The sequence below is a fragment of the Drosophila nasuta genome, chromosome 2R (genome assembly GCF_023558535.2).
Source record: "Drosophila nasuta strain 15112-1781.00 chromosome 2R, ASM2355853v1, whole genome shotgun sequence".
Classification (NCBI taxonomy): Eukaryota; Metazoa; Arthropoda; class Insecta; order Diptera; family Drosophilidae; genus Drosophila; species Drosophila nasuta.
The window spans coordinates 26,677,792-26,691,586 of record NC_083456.1 but is presented as its reverse complement, the minus strand read 5'-3'; the positions used below and the strand labels follow the sequence as shown (position 1 = coordinate 26,691,586).

Genomic DNA, 13,795 nt, shown 5'->3' with positions numbered 1-13,795 from the left:
CTCATGCTACATATTTATGTACGTACTGTAATACGAAGCAAGCTTACGGGTATAAGTGCTTAGCAAACAAATTTGCAGTATTTAAATATTTGTTCACACAGAGAAAAACAGTTCTGCAAATATCAATGAGCTCAAATGGCACTTATGTGGCGAACATTTGGTGTATTTCATTAAAGGCCTATGGATGAATATGTTTAATTAAAAATTATTTAATTACCTTAATGGTATTTGAGCTTCAATTTAAAATTACCACATAAATACGCACATAATTATACAACTTTATGGGGGGCATAGGGTTTGTTTTCATTATATAATCGATTTTTTTCAATTTTATATTGTAATACTTAATATACAATAAAATATTTCGGCAAACTGAGCTCCTGACTTCTTGAATTAGAATTGTATATGTTTTCAAATAAAATCAACAATTAAGCAATTTAACTTTATTTTCATTATTATAATATTGGTATATTTTATTGGTCTATTGGTATCCCAGATTCAATTGAAATATAATATTCCATTTGTTTGTTATGTCATTTGTCTTATTGACGAAGATTTTGTCTAAAAAGTGTAATCTTATATAAATAAACACAAAAATAAAAGATTCAGAACTAACTTTCTATTTACACAACTGTCATTAAGATACTATTATTAGGGAATTTCCTTGTGGCGATTCGTGAATAATTATGATTAATGAGAGCACGTATTACGCACTTTTGTTGAACAAATAAGCAAAGTACCTTCAATATGTGTGCGCATAAAGCTGTAGAAAAGCCTTGTGCACACTCAGAAAGTCATTGTGTTCATTGAAGGCAAGTTTACCTCACCGGATAATATTTAATAATTAAATATTTAAATAAATGTCATGAAAGAGCTGCAAAGTTGTCAATTTTTCAGGGTAACATTTATTGGTTTTAATAAATATGGAAAATATTGTAAAAATTGAAGCAATAAAAGTCTATGATGTTGATATCTATGACATAAACTTTGGCTATTTCTGGCTGACGATATTCATAATATAATATGCTCCACTGGTCGTATGCTTTATATTTTCAGCCAATCAACCAATATTGTATACTAATTTACTGAAGCATTTACTACACTAGCATAGAATAAGAATAGGTGTTCAATAACAATTTGTATATATTTATTCACTCATGAAAAATATCATCTTATAATTAACCTCTGAGGACACGAACATTGCGGCGATTTGAGCTGCGATTGCGATTTGTTCTGCGACTGTTGCGTGTGCTTGAAGTTCCAGTAGTTCCAGTTCCAGTGCTGGTGCTCGAGCTAGATCCATTGCGATTCACACGAATACGTCTCACATTTGTATATCTCAGATTGGAAACTCGAACAATCATGCGGCGAGAGGGTTTCAGGGTAACGGATGCCTCAGTTGTGGTTGTTGTTGTTGTGGTACAATCGTCATTGGTAGCGTTGTTACCATCCGAGCAATCCGTGCAGTTGGTGGTGATAGTTGTTGAACAGGCGACCGCATCGCTGCTCCTGACGAAGAAGGCGGCCAAGATAGCACAGCTCAGGATGATTGTGTAAGATCTCATTTTGCAAAGTGGTAGTTTATTTCCGAAGAATGATTTCGAATTTTGTGTTGTAGTTCGGTTGACAGGCACAGCTTTTTATAGTGAAATTTAATAATTTATTTATTTGCTTTGAACCTTGAGAAATTGTCTGCAAACTTGCGCAGGTGTTCCATTATTGTGTAGAATAGATACAACCTTGTGATTTTCAGGTTAGCTAGGGGATGACGTAAAATAAAAGATTTTTAAATAGGCAGTATTCAACTTTGCACTATTATTACGTATACTTAATATTAATATGTATCAAATACAGTTCTTTCAATTGTTTATTGACTTCAGCTAAGTGTCGCAGTTTTTATTATTTATTTGAAAGTATTTGCACTAGCTAAATAAATAAATATGTTCATAATAATTATTTAGCTACTCCATTGCCGCAATCCAAATATATTAGTTTATTTTTCAGTCGCAATAAATGATTTGAAGGATCTAGTCGGATTCTGCTGTGGTTTCATAATTAAATTGTGCATACTTAATATTCAACAAAACATTTCAAATTGAAAAGCCCAACAGACAATGGAATATATAATATGTCGTGAGAGTTTCCAATGAATGAGCTTTTGTATTTTCAGAGTTTTAATTATAATGACGTCAGGTATTATATTTCAGAGAGAGCGACTAAAACAATGGCTAATGCTGATTCTGTTCAGTTGAAGTTTGCGTCGATTGCTGATCAGTCATGGAGCTTAGAAGCGGTGTTTATTTAATTATTGTGATTTTCATACAGAGATCGGTGAGTGAACAAGTTGTGTCTAAAATGTGAATATAAATAATAAACTGTTCTAATCATTACTGCATTAGCTTGCGATTTGTATACCTCCAAATCATTGCATAGAAGATGTGAGTAAGAAACATAATTAAATTTGTATAAAATTTAAGTTTAGCTATCTATCAGATGGAATTAAGCGAAGCTAAGGAACGTTACACATACGTGCTATCGAAATACGCAGAGTTGGAAATGAAAATTACCGGAGAGCCCCTAGGGTAAGTTCTGAGCAAATTTCCATGCTGTCACAGTTTCGCAGTTACATTTTTGACGCTTTCGACCGCAGCTTGCATGGCAAACTCGTCACGCATGGCGACATCGAGGAGCAGCACATTGTGTTCCAACTGATGGACAATACACCGCACGACGTCATCCAGAGCTGCGTGTTTGTGGTGACCAAGAAACCGGGCGAATGTGAGTCCATTGTCACAGTGTGTAACACATTCCTGGGACGCACACCGCGACCGCTGTTGGAACGCAAGCCACTCATGGTATGTGAGGATGGCGTGCGCGAGGCGGAAGTGGAAGTCGAACCGGAAGCCGAGGACACTGAGAACGCCAATGAGGGCGGAGAGGAAACGGCCGCAGCCGCAGCGCCGGATGTCGATGTGACCAACGCCAGTGAGCTCATCTAAGTATGTTAAGTCTACTGCTACTCAATAAAGACAAATTGTAATGTTCTGTGTGATGGTTAAAGCATATGAAAAAAATACCTTTTTAGTACAGATAATGTATGACCATTTACAGCACAACAAAATATAGAAGAATTTTTTATAAACAAACAAATTTTCGTATTATTTTAGATTAAATAAAACGAACATCTTATTATAATTTGTGAAGACCCAACGTTTAATGCAAAATTTTTCGATCAACCTAAAAGTATGCTACAAAAAGTATGCAACTCATAAGCAGTTGCTTGAATTGCTCTGAAACAAATTGCTTTATTTGTAAGCCATGTTTTTAAGTTGTGAAAGAAGATCAAAATAATATTATTGGATGCAATTGCTCTTAAGCAAGAGCAACAACTATTTCTGCAGCATAAAGCTCAACAATTGATGACCGCCAACTGACAAAAATGGCGCCTGCGCTTAAGCTTTCAGCAAAGAAAAGAGAGTGTTTAGAGTTTGGCTTACAGTGGTCTAAAAGTGATGAGAACGGCAATGAATGAAAACGAAAATTAATAAATAAATAATAATAAAAAACATGAAGTTTTCAAAATATTTATTTATATGTACTACGAGTATTAACATTTATAAAATAAAAACATTATTTTACAAAATATGTTTGACTAAATTGTAAGCTTTTATTATGAATTTCGCAGCACTGTTGCAGTCAATGCCATCAACCGCAGCCACCTTGAAAGAGCGCGAGAGCGTGCTTCCCGGAGTGACATTGCGAGAGAGTGAGAGTGAGAGCTAGAGCGAGAGCGTGTGCCAAATAACAGTAAACAAAGCGTAGCACATGCTACGCCACGCCAGCGATAGCGCAAAAGCTGACGCTGCCGCTGCCGCTGCTGCTGGCGTTGCTGCTGGTTCAGCTGGTTCAGCTGCTGCTGCTGCTGCTGGTTACGCATCGCCCTATCAGTTGATGTCTGGCGCCAAAGCGAACTGGAGCAACGAAAACGCGACAATAGCAAAAGCTGAGAGCCCAAACGCTGCAGAACACGAATGCTTCCACAGACGCAACAGCGAGGGAGGGCAACAGAAAGAGAGCGAGAGTGCTAGAGAGAGAGAGTGTAAGCGAGACCAATGCAACGAGAGAGAGAGTAAGCCAGTAGCGTGAGTGAGAGCGAGAGAGAGCGCAAGTAAGCAAGCGAAAGAGCGAGCGAGAACTGTTTGGGTTACGGTGTAATTTAGCTAGGAGCCCGCACAGAAATTTTTGGTCGCAACATTTTTGTTGCTCAGTGCTCAACTTGACGTCGTGCTGTGAAAAAGTCGTACAACCAAATCCGGGCAGCTCTGTGGCAGCGTTCATCCACCCACCGCCCGCCATCTGCTCGGACTTCAAGCTGCTGCTTGCTGCTGCTGTTTGCTGCTGGTCGTTGTCGTCGTAGTCGGAATTGCGGAATTGCCGCCGGTTGTAAAACAGTAGAGCAAACAGTTTTGCATAATATGTATAGCAAATATAAATAAAAAAAATTCCAAACAAAAACAACAACATGAAATAAAGCATCACAACAAACAACAAATAAAGCATAGTCGAGCATATAGTGTATGAAAATTAATCAACTATTTAGTGTACTCATAAAAATTAAAAAACAAAAAATAAATACAAAACAAACAAACAGCGACCACAAAAACAAACGCTTGTCAAGTGCAGTGCATAGCGCGATTTGTCGCCTTTTTTTCCCCCAACTTAATTCACATTTTACCCGCAATAAATAGTCGCAGCCATCGTGTCGTTCAGTTGCGTGTTATCAGGCGGGTACAAGCAGCAGCAAAAAAAAAAGCTATAACAACAATAGCAACAACAAACCCAAACAGAACAAAATAAAAGTAAAAAGAATAACAAGAACAATAACAATAACAGTGGCAGTGACAGTGACAGCGATAGACACACAAAGACACATTCAAATATACCATACTTAAAAATGAAAACAAAAGCAAATCGAGGCGAAATGTAAACTGCATTTGAATTCGACGCTGACGCCGACGACGAAGCCGACGCCAAACACCGACGCACACATGTGCGTGCTTGGGTAAGTACTTCACTTATTGTTGTTGTTGTTGTTGTTGATGATGTTGTTGTGCCTACCTATATGAGTGTATATGCGTGTGTGTGTTTATCTTGAGCTCAGCCCAGCTCAGCTGAAGCTGAAGCTGTGTTGTTGTACTCTCGTTGCTCTGCGCTGCGCTGCGTAAACAAAGCAAAACCAAACAAAACACACACCCGCAAAAAAACACACACAAATTAGTAGACCAAAAGCAAACTGAAACCCAAACACAGTAGCAAAATGAAGAGGAACCCCACCAAATGAGTAAATTACAATATTTTACCCTTGAATGCGAATTTGCTGCGCGTATTTTATGTATTAGAGTGCTGAGCTGCTGCTGGCTAGTATCTAAAAGAGGGGTTAAGAGGAGCGTCGGGCGACGCGAACGCTGCCTGGGAAAGCACTTTACTTTTCAACAACTTTTTCTCGCCTCAAATTTCATAAATATAAATAAAAAGCAGCGACGTGAGCAACTTTTTGCTTTCGTTCCTTTTTCTGTCATTTCCTTTGCTGCCTGTTTTTTCGTGTTTTTCTTTTTTTCTCTCTTTCCCTCTGACGTGTAACGCAAATTACTTTAAAAATTGTTTTCACGCAGTTTCTTAGGTTTTGTGAAAGTGTGTGTGTGTGTTTTTTTTTTGTACTCGGGCGCGCATTTTGTCTTGTTGCCCTTTTGGAGATACGCCAAGTGGCCCCCCTTCCCCTTTTCTCCTCCAGAGACAGTGAGTCAAGACAGTCAGTCAGTTAGTCAAATCCATTAAGTTCTTGTTTGCTTCTTATTTTATTTTTGTTCTATACAAAAAGTTGCCCATGTCAACGTTTTGCATTAACCCACAGTCAGTCCGTCCATCTGTCCATCTGTCAGTCTGCCTGTCTGTCCTTCTGTGTCTCTTTATTTTTATTTTTCTTTTCAGTCTGCTTTCTAAGGATTTTCAAAAATAACACAATTTACGAACTTATTATGTTCGCTTTACAATGCTTCACCACTTGCTTTAACTGCTTCCTTTGTCGAATGGCCAACAAAAGGCATAAGCGAATCCTCTTTGGAGCACCAACTAATGAATCACTTAGAATAATTAGATGTAGTACTTATTAGCTAGCTAAAATATCTTTAAACTTTTGCCAACTAATAAGTCACTTAAAATCTTTAATCGTTAGACTTAATTTTATGAAAATTAGCTAGATAAAACAATGAATTTTGGTAAAACTTGCACAAACTAACTTGAACTCTGTGAGTTCATAGTTTATTCATTTCCTGATGAACAAAGAATAATCTATGACAATTTGCTAAGTGCTCATAAAAGCGGCTTACGCAAAGGGGTCAAGCAATAACGGCTTCAAAGTATTTTCTTTACCTTCAAATTGAAGCATTTAAATGTTTGTCCATTGGGAGATTAGGCTTATGTCCGGCTTTCGAACAGGGTATAAATAGTCGATGTCGATTCTCTCTTTTTCTTTTTTTACTTTTTTTTATTCGCAATTTTACTTTTTTCGTTTTAGCACCCGGCGCGTTTTTTCGTTCGTGCCTTGGTGAAGTCTTAGTGGACTGACGTTCATTGGCTTTATGCGGTCCGCAGGCGGATATTTGTTTTTGTTATTGTTCCTTCATTCTCAGCGCCATTTGCCTTGACTTGCGCTTCCTCTGCCTTTAGCGCTTCCTCTTTCCCTTCCCTTTCGCCTTCTCCTCCGTCACTCTGTCAGTTTCATCATCGGCCATAAAATGGTGTCTCTGCGCACATTTCGCTGGTCGCGTTCACATCTGTGACAGGCTTTTGCCTAGTTTAACCTTGCCTTGGATTCGGTTTTTATGGCACCTCCACACCGCTCCTCCAACATTCTCTCATTGCCCCTATTCGTGGCCAGACATCAACACATTTTCGCAACTTTATTTTGTTCCACGCATTCTTACGCATTTTTCTTTTTTTCTTTCTTTGCTTTTCACACGGCTTTTCCTCTAGCCTCTTTGTTGGCCCAGTTTCTCTCGAAATTTCCCTGTTTGGGGCAACACTGAGGCCAACTTCATTTAATCAGCAATTCATTTATTAAAACGTTGCGACGTCTTTGATGTTCTACTGCCACTTCTTTCTCTCTCTCTATTTTAATTGACCTTGAAGCATTTTTCGTTTGGTTTATTGATTCGGTTATCTTGCTCACAATGTTAGCTGATAAAATTGACGCTAATTTGCTGTTTGCTGTCGTATGAGCGCCAAATTATTGCCATAGATAAATCCAAATTCATGTGATTGCATTTGACATTATTCCTTAGGGCGATGACATTTGCTGTAGATCCCCAATCAAGTGTATGATTAAATTTTCCGCCACAGCCAAAATTCAGATATCGCTTGGCTATTTAAAGCAATTCGATTAATCGCAAATTAATTCAATTTATTTATCATTTACAGATAAAACGTAGAGATACACGTTCTAATCATCAATCGAGAAACAATTGGTGAGTAGTAGTAAAATGAATTATTTATAAATTACGTATACGTGATGTGTACGAGTATGACTTTTAAACAAGCTATCGACGTGATTTCGAAACTCGCATCAAAACAGCTCATAAAAATGTAAAAAGCAACAACAACGAATCAAATTACATTTCAACTTCAGGAAGAAGAACTAATAATATTGACCAAAGACTTGAGCAAAAGTTTTCCTCAGCGGAAAATAGTTGAGAAATGTTATGAAAGGCAGTGGAGAGACGCTGTCGCCATTGCCAACGCCGTCGCCATTTCAACCTGCGCTCTATTTGGTCTGCTTTTCCGCAGCAGCCACCGCCGACGCTGTCTGACTTTTAGTTGCTTCATTTTCAGACTCGTCTGTTGTTGTTTGTTGTATGTACGTATATAATTTTTGCTTTTATATTTTTCATTTGGCAAACGACGCCAGTAAAAGTAAACGCGAAAAAGTTCGGGCTTTACCCGTTTTGTGTAAGACGCTTATCCATCTTACCCACGTTTTTTATCCGCATTTCTCTCGCCTTTCATCTCGATATCTTTGAAAGAGCTTCAGCAACATTTTCTTGGCTTTGCGCTTTTGTGGTTTGGCCCCAACTGACTTCCTCTAGCTGTTGCCATTGACTTGACCACCAAAGGGAAACGCTACTGACAAAGAATAAAACAAATGCAAAGGATAAACTGTAAACATAAATGACACGACTTTCAGATACCTGCACACAGCTTAAATTCGAAAATGCACTTTAAAGTTGACAACGAAATTCGTTGCAATGATATTCGGAAGTTTGTTTTATATGTTGCAGAGTTACTTTATTTTTTTTTGGTTTTATTACGCAAGAGAAGGTATGAATAAAATGCGTTACCATTTTTCGTATGACGTTCATAACAAAAGTTATTGTCTGCGGGGATTTTCGCTTTACTGTTCAACACATAAATTTCTGCAGCACTTTTTTTTCTTTTATTCTATTTATTTTTCTTTGGTTTTCCCTCTAACACACACACATGTTTTGCAACCGCTTTTCGTTATACTAGTCGACTAGTTGTTTTGGTCGCTTGGATTTTCTGATTATTCCTTTTCGAGCTATTTTTAGTAGTCAACATTTATTTTGGTCAATGGTTTCGTCGTCTTTTTGTTTTCGTTTTGCGACTAATTTGGCCACAAAGTTGACCCTCGTCTTTGGTGACTGTGCGAAAACAAAAACCGGTGGAGAGAATGGTTTCAATTAAAAGCTTTCGCCTTGTTTTGCATGCAGAGCGAACAATAATAATAATAATAATAACAAGGCTAGGTGGAAGGAATTGCGGGGGGACATTTCACTATCGATTATGTAATCATCAATGACCAGCAATGCCACGTGGACGTTGGCTGTGTAATTATATTTTCCTATCCAGTCCACATTGTTACAACTGATTATTATATTACACATACGCAGTGTTGGCAGCGTGCGAAAAACAACTGAAAGCATGTTGCAACATTCCAACGTCCTCGCTTGTTACGCTGTCGAGAGACCTTCTGTTTCAGTGTTGAAGTTGCCTTTTCATAATTAAATTATTTTCGCTGCGAATTGTCGCTTTTGCTTACTACAAGAGGCCGCTCATTGAGTTAATTTGTGACAATTTGCGACTGTGTTGAAACAGCAAACGTCTGCGCTTTTCGTCCTTATCCGTAATGACGCCGCACAAGCTTAAGCGTAAGGATTTCCATTCAAGGCTCAAGCTGGCAAAAATAAATAGCGTTCACCTCACCTGCAATTTTCATCCCTTTTACTTTTTTTTTGCCAGCTGCAACCTCATACAAAGTGTGTTCGTTAAATCGTGCGGCAATAAAGAGTCAACCAACCAACCAACCACTCGACCAACAGTTCATTTTTGTTGTTGTACAACTCTTTCGTGTGCATTTAATTAGCATAATTTGATTTGTACACTGCCGGTTCTACTCGCTTTTCATTCAAATTAAATACACATAAATTGTAATTTATTTCGACTGTGTTTCTATTCTGTTTTGTTTCTCTACTCTTCTGTTGTCTCTGTTGTCTCTGTTGTCTCGGCAGCCAGGAAACAGAGAATGAAATTAGCCCAACAATTTAAAATTTGTTTAATTCCATTCCGAGTTAAACAAGTTTAAAGTTTGACCCGATTTTCAAAGTTAATTACAAGGCAACAAGAATTTAAATAAGTTACAGTTACAATTTTCGACTGCTGTCTGCTGCAGTGGCCAAATTAAAAGTGGCTGACAAACTTTAAACGAGATAAAAACGTAACGAAAGCAAGCTTGACCCTGGGCCAGCTTTAATTTAGCTATTATGCAAATGCAATTCTCATATTAAATCACGTGCAGTAATCCCCAAATTTATTATTTATTATCATTAAATCTGCTGCATAATTCATAATTTACTGCAAAAGTAATTAAGCTGAAAAGTAAATTTAAAACTTAATTCGTACGTTTATTAATTGCCGTATATTTGTTGTTGAAATTATTGACAGCTTTGTCAACATTTTTTGATGTCCTGCTTTTTTATGATGGAATTTAACATGCACTTGACAGCGAAAATTTTCGTGCAACTTTTTTACGACATTCACACTGCAAGTAGTTGGTTATTTATTTATTTATTTTTTTTTTTGCTTCAAAACTATTTAATACATATTTTTGTTTCTGTTGCATGCGAAAACTTTGCAGGCAATTTGGCAAACTGCAGGCGAAGCAAACTGTGCGCAAACTTTTAACCACAAAAAAATAGAAGTGAAAAGCACCCAACGAAAATCCGAGTTCTTCTTCATTTTTTTTTTTTATGAATTTTTGTGAAATGTAAGCAAATTTTACTCACGCTTCGAGAGTAAATAGAGAGGAAGGAGTGTGAGTAGGCTACACACAAAAGTCGCAGCATGCAAATTTCCGGCTTTTAGTAACGCTCTCTGTGTGTGGAGCAACAGTGCGCAGCTGAAGAACACACACACACTCATACATATTTCTAAGTAAATGCTCACGAATGTATGAATATTTTATATAGCAAATGTAACTAAATACATGCTACACACATTCCCTTTAACCGACCCACTTGGAACTGACAGCATGACAACAGCACTTCCTCATCCATACATATGTGATGTATGGCTTTTAATGAACCCTAAAGTATCCTAGTCATATGCTGTTCGAATGACTCATCATCATCATCAGCGTCGAACAGTTTAACATAATATTGCTTAAATGTTATACTTATCTCTATATACATACATTTGTAGCAGACAGTCGTATCTGTCTTTCCTACTGGGGCACAAATCCTGCAAACGAAACGCAGCAAAAAAAAGGACATATGTAAAGTGTCAGGCAGTATGTGCCGCTGTCGCTCTAGCTCTAACTCGTGTGTGTATTTTGCGGTTTTGCAATTCAAGATGTGGCTTCCACACACACAAACACACACAAACACAGTCGCACAGTCCCAGGCCCGGGACCAAGTTGAAGAGCCAGACCCTTCCCCCGCTTAACAGCCAACGTTGTGAGTCGCGGCTGTTGCTGCTCTGGTGGCTGCTTAAGTGCCCAAGCTCAACTTTGATGCCTGCTATCTGTCTGTGTATGTGTGTGTGTGTGCGCTCTGCTTTTATCTCTGTGTTAGTCATAAACGATTCTTGCTCCTTATGCCAAATAAAAATCTATGCTACATTAGTTCGTTAGCTTTAACCGACATAGTTGTTGTCGTCTGATGTTGTTGCTGTCTTTTTCGCATATGTATTTTGTTTGTTTTAAGAGCTGCTGCGCTTTTGTTTGGCCCCCGTGTTCAGCTCGGGCATTGTGTGTCACTGAAGAGCGCTTGAGGTTAGCAGTCAGACAGACAGGCTTGGGAGATAGCTTCAGTTGTTCATGTGCTGGCATTTAGTTATGGCTCAGTCATGACAGCAACAACAACAACAACAACGTATAATGTGGGCAAAAAAGAGCCATAAACATTTTGCCAGCCAACAACTTTTGCACAATGTTCGTGTGTAATTATTCCTGAGCTGCTGTCACATCAGACGCCACCGCTATGCTCCCATTACCACCACTGACTCTTGACTCCTGCTCCTCAAGCTTGTTATAAGCGTCCTCTAATCCTTGTTGAGGCGCTCAACAGGCTCTGGAACTTGGCTGCCGCCTGCAGGTGGCTTTTGTGTCAAACTCTCTTGTGACCCGCACAACTAAAACAGGGACCTGCAACAATGGCAACAACAAACACAACACAGCACAGCACAACACACAAAATGCACTAACTAGCGTCTAAACTAATTAATGACTGCCAACAACCATAATTAGATTTACTTAATTTCACTAAGGTCCTTGTAACTTAAACGCATTCTAATTGGGACTCAAATTACTTTGTTTTAAGCTTCAGTTCAGTTATCAACTAGTTTTGTGGCCATACTAAACTATTTGCAGTCGCCAGCAAATGTGTGTAATAAAAGTTGCGGCTCAAGAATTTAAATAATTACCTTGAAAGGCTGTCAAATAAGTTTTGAAGCTCTTGAAAGATGGGTGATTAAAGTGAAGTTGGGTTGTTAAATTAATAATTATTTTATTACACTAATTTTAGTACTGAAGTTAGAAATAAATACGTATAATTAACATATCTTAACTTATTATTATTCACAACTTTATACAAACTGTTTTATAATAATTTTCTGACTTTTATATTATATATTTCTTATTACTACGATATTTTCAAATTAATCTATATATATTTATTTGTATTTTTGAATATATAAATTTGAATTTATTAAGTAAATTCTTTACACCTCATTATTGCTTGCTTCATTCATATTATTTTATAGATAAATTATACATACAGTCACATATTTGTGATGGGAAAGAGCGGTTAACTTATATTTGTATACATTCTTTTAACTGTATTTTAAATTAATTGACCTTATTTGATATGTATATTTTGGTTGCTTAAATATATCAATTCTTCACTCCTTGCTTTATATAAATTATTTCATATTTATTGACAGTCTATTTTAAAAAATTATAGATACAGTCACTTTATGTGACTGAATTTTAAGTTAATTTTTATATATTTTATATGCATATTTTGGTTGCTTAAATATATCAATTCTTCACTCCTTGCTTTATATAAATTAGTTAGTTTTTATTGACAGTCTATTTTTTTTTTACAAATTATAGATACAGTCACATTACGTGATAGGAAGGAGTATATTTTACATTAACTGTATTTTGATTTAATTTTTATATATTTTATATGCATATTTTGGTTTGCTTAAATATATCAATTCTTCAATCCTCATTATTCTCTGCTTTATACAAATCATTTAATATTTATTTACCAACAACTTTATAAATGATTCATCATGTCACACATTTGTTGAGCATTTCTTGCGCCACATGCAAGAATTCCAGAATATTCCTTTTGCTTTATGATAAATTGATTGGAAAATCGATCGTTTTGCAGAGTGGAAACTCAATTAGAAATGCTTGCTGAAAACTAGTTGAGCACGCGCCTCAAGTGCGTATGAACATTGAACTTCTGTTCTGGGAGGTGGGATGGCGACAATTAATCGAGAAAATGGCCCACGTCACGTATACGGCATGTGACACTAGTTTTTTGTGTTTAATTACAGTTTTTATGGCCTCAGTGTGGTTCACGAAAAACGATTCGCGGCAACATTAAAATGGACCTGGGAGCAAAAACAAAAAAAAACAAGAACGGGGAAAAAAAGATGAATAACGAGTTGGGTCCCCATTCACAAGAGGAAATGCTGCAAGAAGCAGAGACGAAGACTGAGGAGGAGGCCGAGAAATGGGGCATGCAATAAAAATGAAATTAATTACCCTAGCGCCGCAGGGCTGGTAAACTATGCAAGGCTGAACACACTGAACACTGAACACTGAAAGGCTGCTCAATACACATATACACTTGATTTGCATATAGTTGTAAGTGTGTGTGGGCGCCAGAATGTATGCTTTAAGTTTTTTCCTTTTTTTTTCTCTAGCTGAAACGTGTTGAGCTTAAAGCAAATTGACGGTTCCAGAAAAAGAGTCGAAACACTTTAGTGGCACAAAATGAAGCAAACTCATGAAACGAAATTTCATTGCTGCTTAACACACAGAATTGCCTCACACGCACTGGCACTGCGAGCTAAAGGCAGAGGCGTGGTCAGGCAGAGGCCGAGGCAGAGGCAGAGGCAGAGGCAGAGGCACGGTCACAGAGGCGCTCAGGCTTAGGTTTAGGCTCCGGCACAAGCCACGTACTTGTAGGCTCATATACACGCACACACA

At 37.5% G+C, this 13,795-nt stretch overlaps 3 protein-coding genes across 3 annotated transcripts in view; 2 read left to right on the top strand and 1 right to left on the bottom strand.

Moving 5' to 3' along the window:
- Positions 1-1,178: 1,178 nt before the first annotated feature.
- Positions 1,179-1,565, bottom strand: LOC132785177 (uncharacterized). The gene has a single exon (XM_060791168.1). It carries the CDS (start codon positions 1,563-1,565, stop codon positions 1,179-1,181), a length of 387 nt encoding a protein of 128 aa, XP_060647151.1.
- A 602-nt stretch (positions 1,566-2,167) lies between these two features.
- On the top strand, positions 2,168-3,232 carry LOC132786470 (uncharacterized). Its single transcript, XM_060793008.1, has 4 exons — positions 2,168-2,331; positions 2,400-2,438; positions 2,494-2,582; positions 2,651-3,232. Exons 1-4 carry the CDS (start codon positions 2,278-2,280, stop codon positions 2,997-2,999), a joined length of 531 nt encoding a protein of 176 aa, XP_060648991.1. The 5' UTR covers positions 2,168-2,277; the 3' UTR covers positions 3,000-3,232.
- A 649-nt stretch (positions 3,233-3,881) lies between these two features.
- LOC132785618 (cGMP-specific 3',5'-cyclic phosphodiesterase) overlaps positions 3,882-13,795 on the top strand; it is a 59,442-nt gene continuing 49,528 nt past the window's right edge. The window contains exons 1-2 of the mRNA XM_060791792.1: positions 3,882-5,062; positions 7,477-7,523. The gene's annotated coding sequence lies outside the window, so the exon portion shown is untranslated. The remainder of the gene's footprint in view (positions 5,063-7,476; positions 7,524-13,795) is intronic.

Excerpts from the sequence above, each read along its gene's own strand:
- LOC132785177 (XM_060791168.1), bottom strand. The coding sequence starts at position 1,565 with ATGAGATCTTACACAATCATCCTGAGCTGTGCTATCTTGGCCGCCTTC.
- LOC132786470 (XM_060793008.1), top strand. The coding sequence starts at position 2,278 with ATGGAGCTTAGAAGCGGTGTTTATTTAATTATTGTGATTTTCATACAG. Across the intron at positions 2,332-2,399 it reads TGATTTTCATACAGAGATCG|CTTGCGATTTGTATACCTCC; the intron begins GTGAGTGAACAA and ends TTACTGCATTAG. Across the intron at positions 2,583-2,650 it reads ATTACCGGAGAGCCCCTAGG|CTTGCATGGCAAACTCGTCA; the intron begins GTAAGTTCTGAG and ends TTTCGACCGCAG.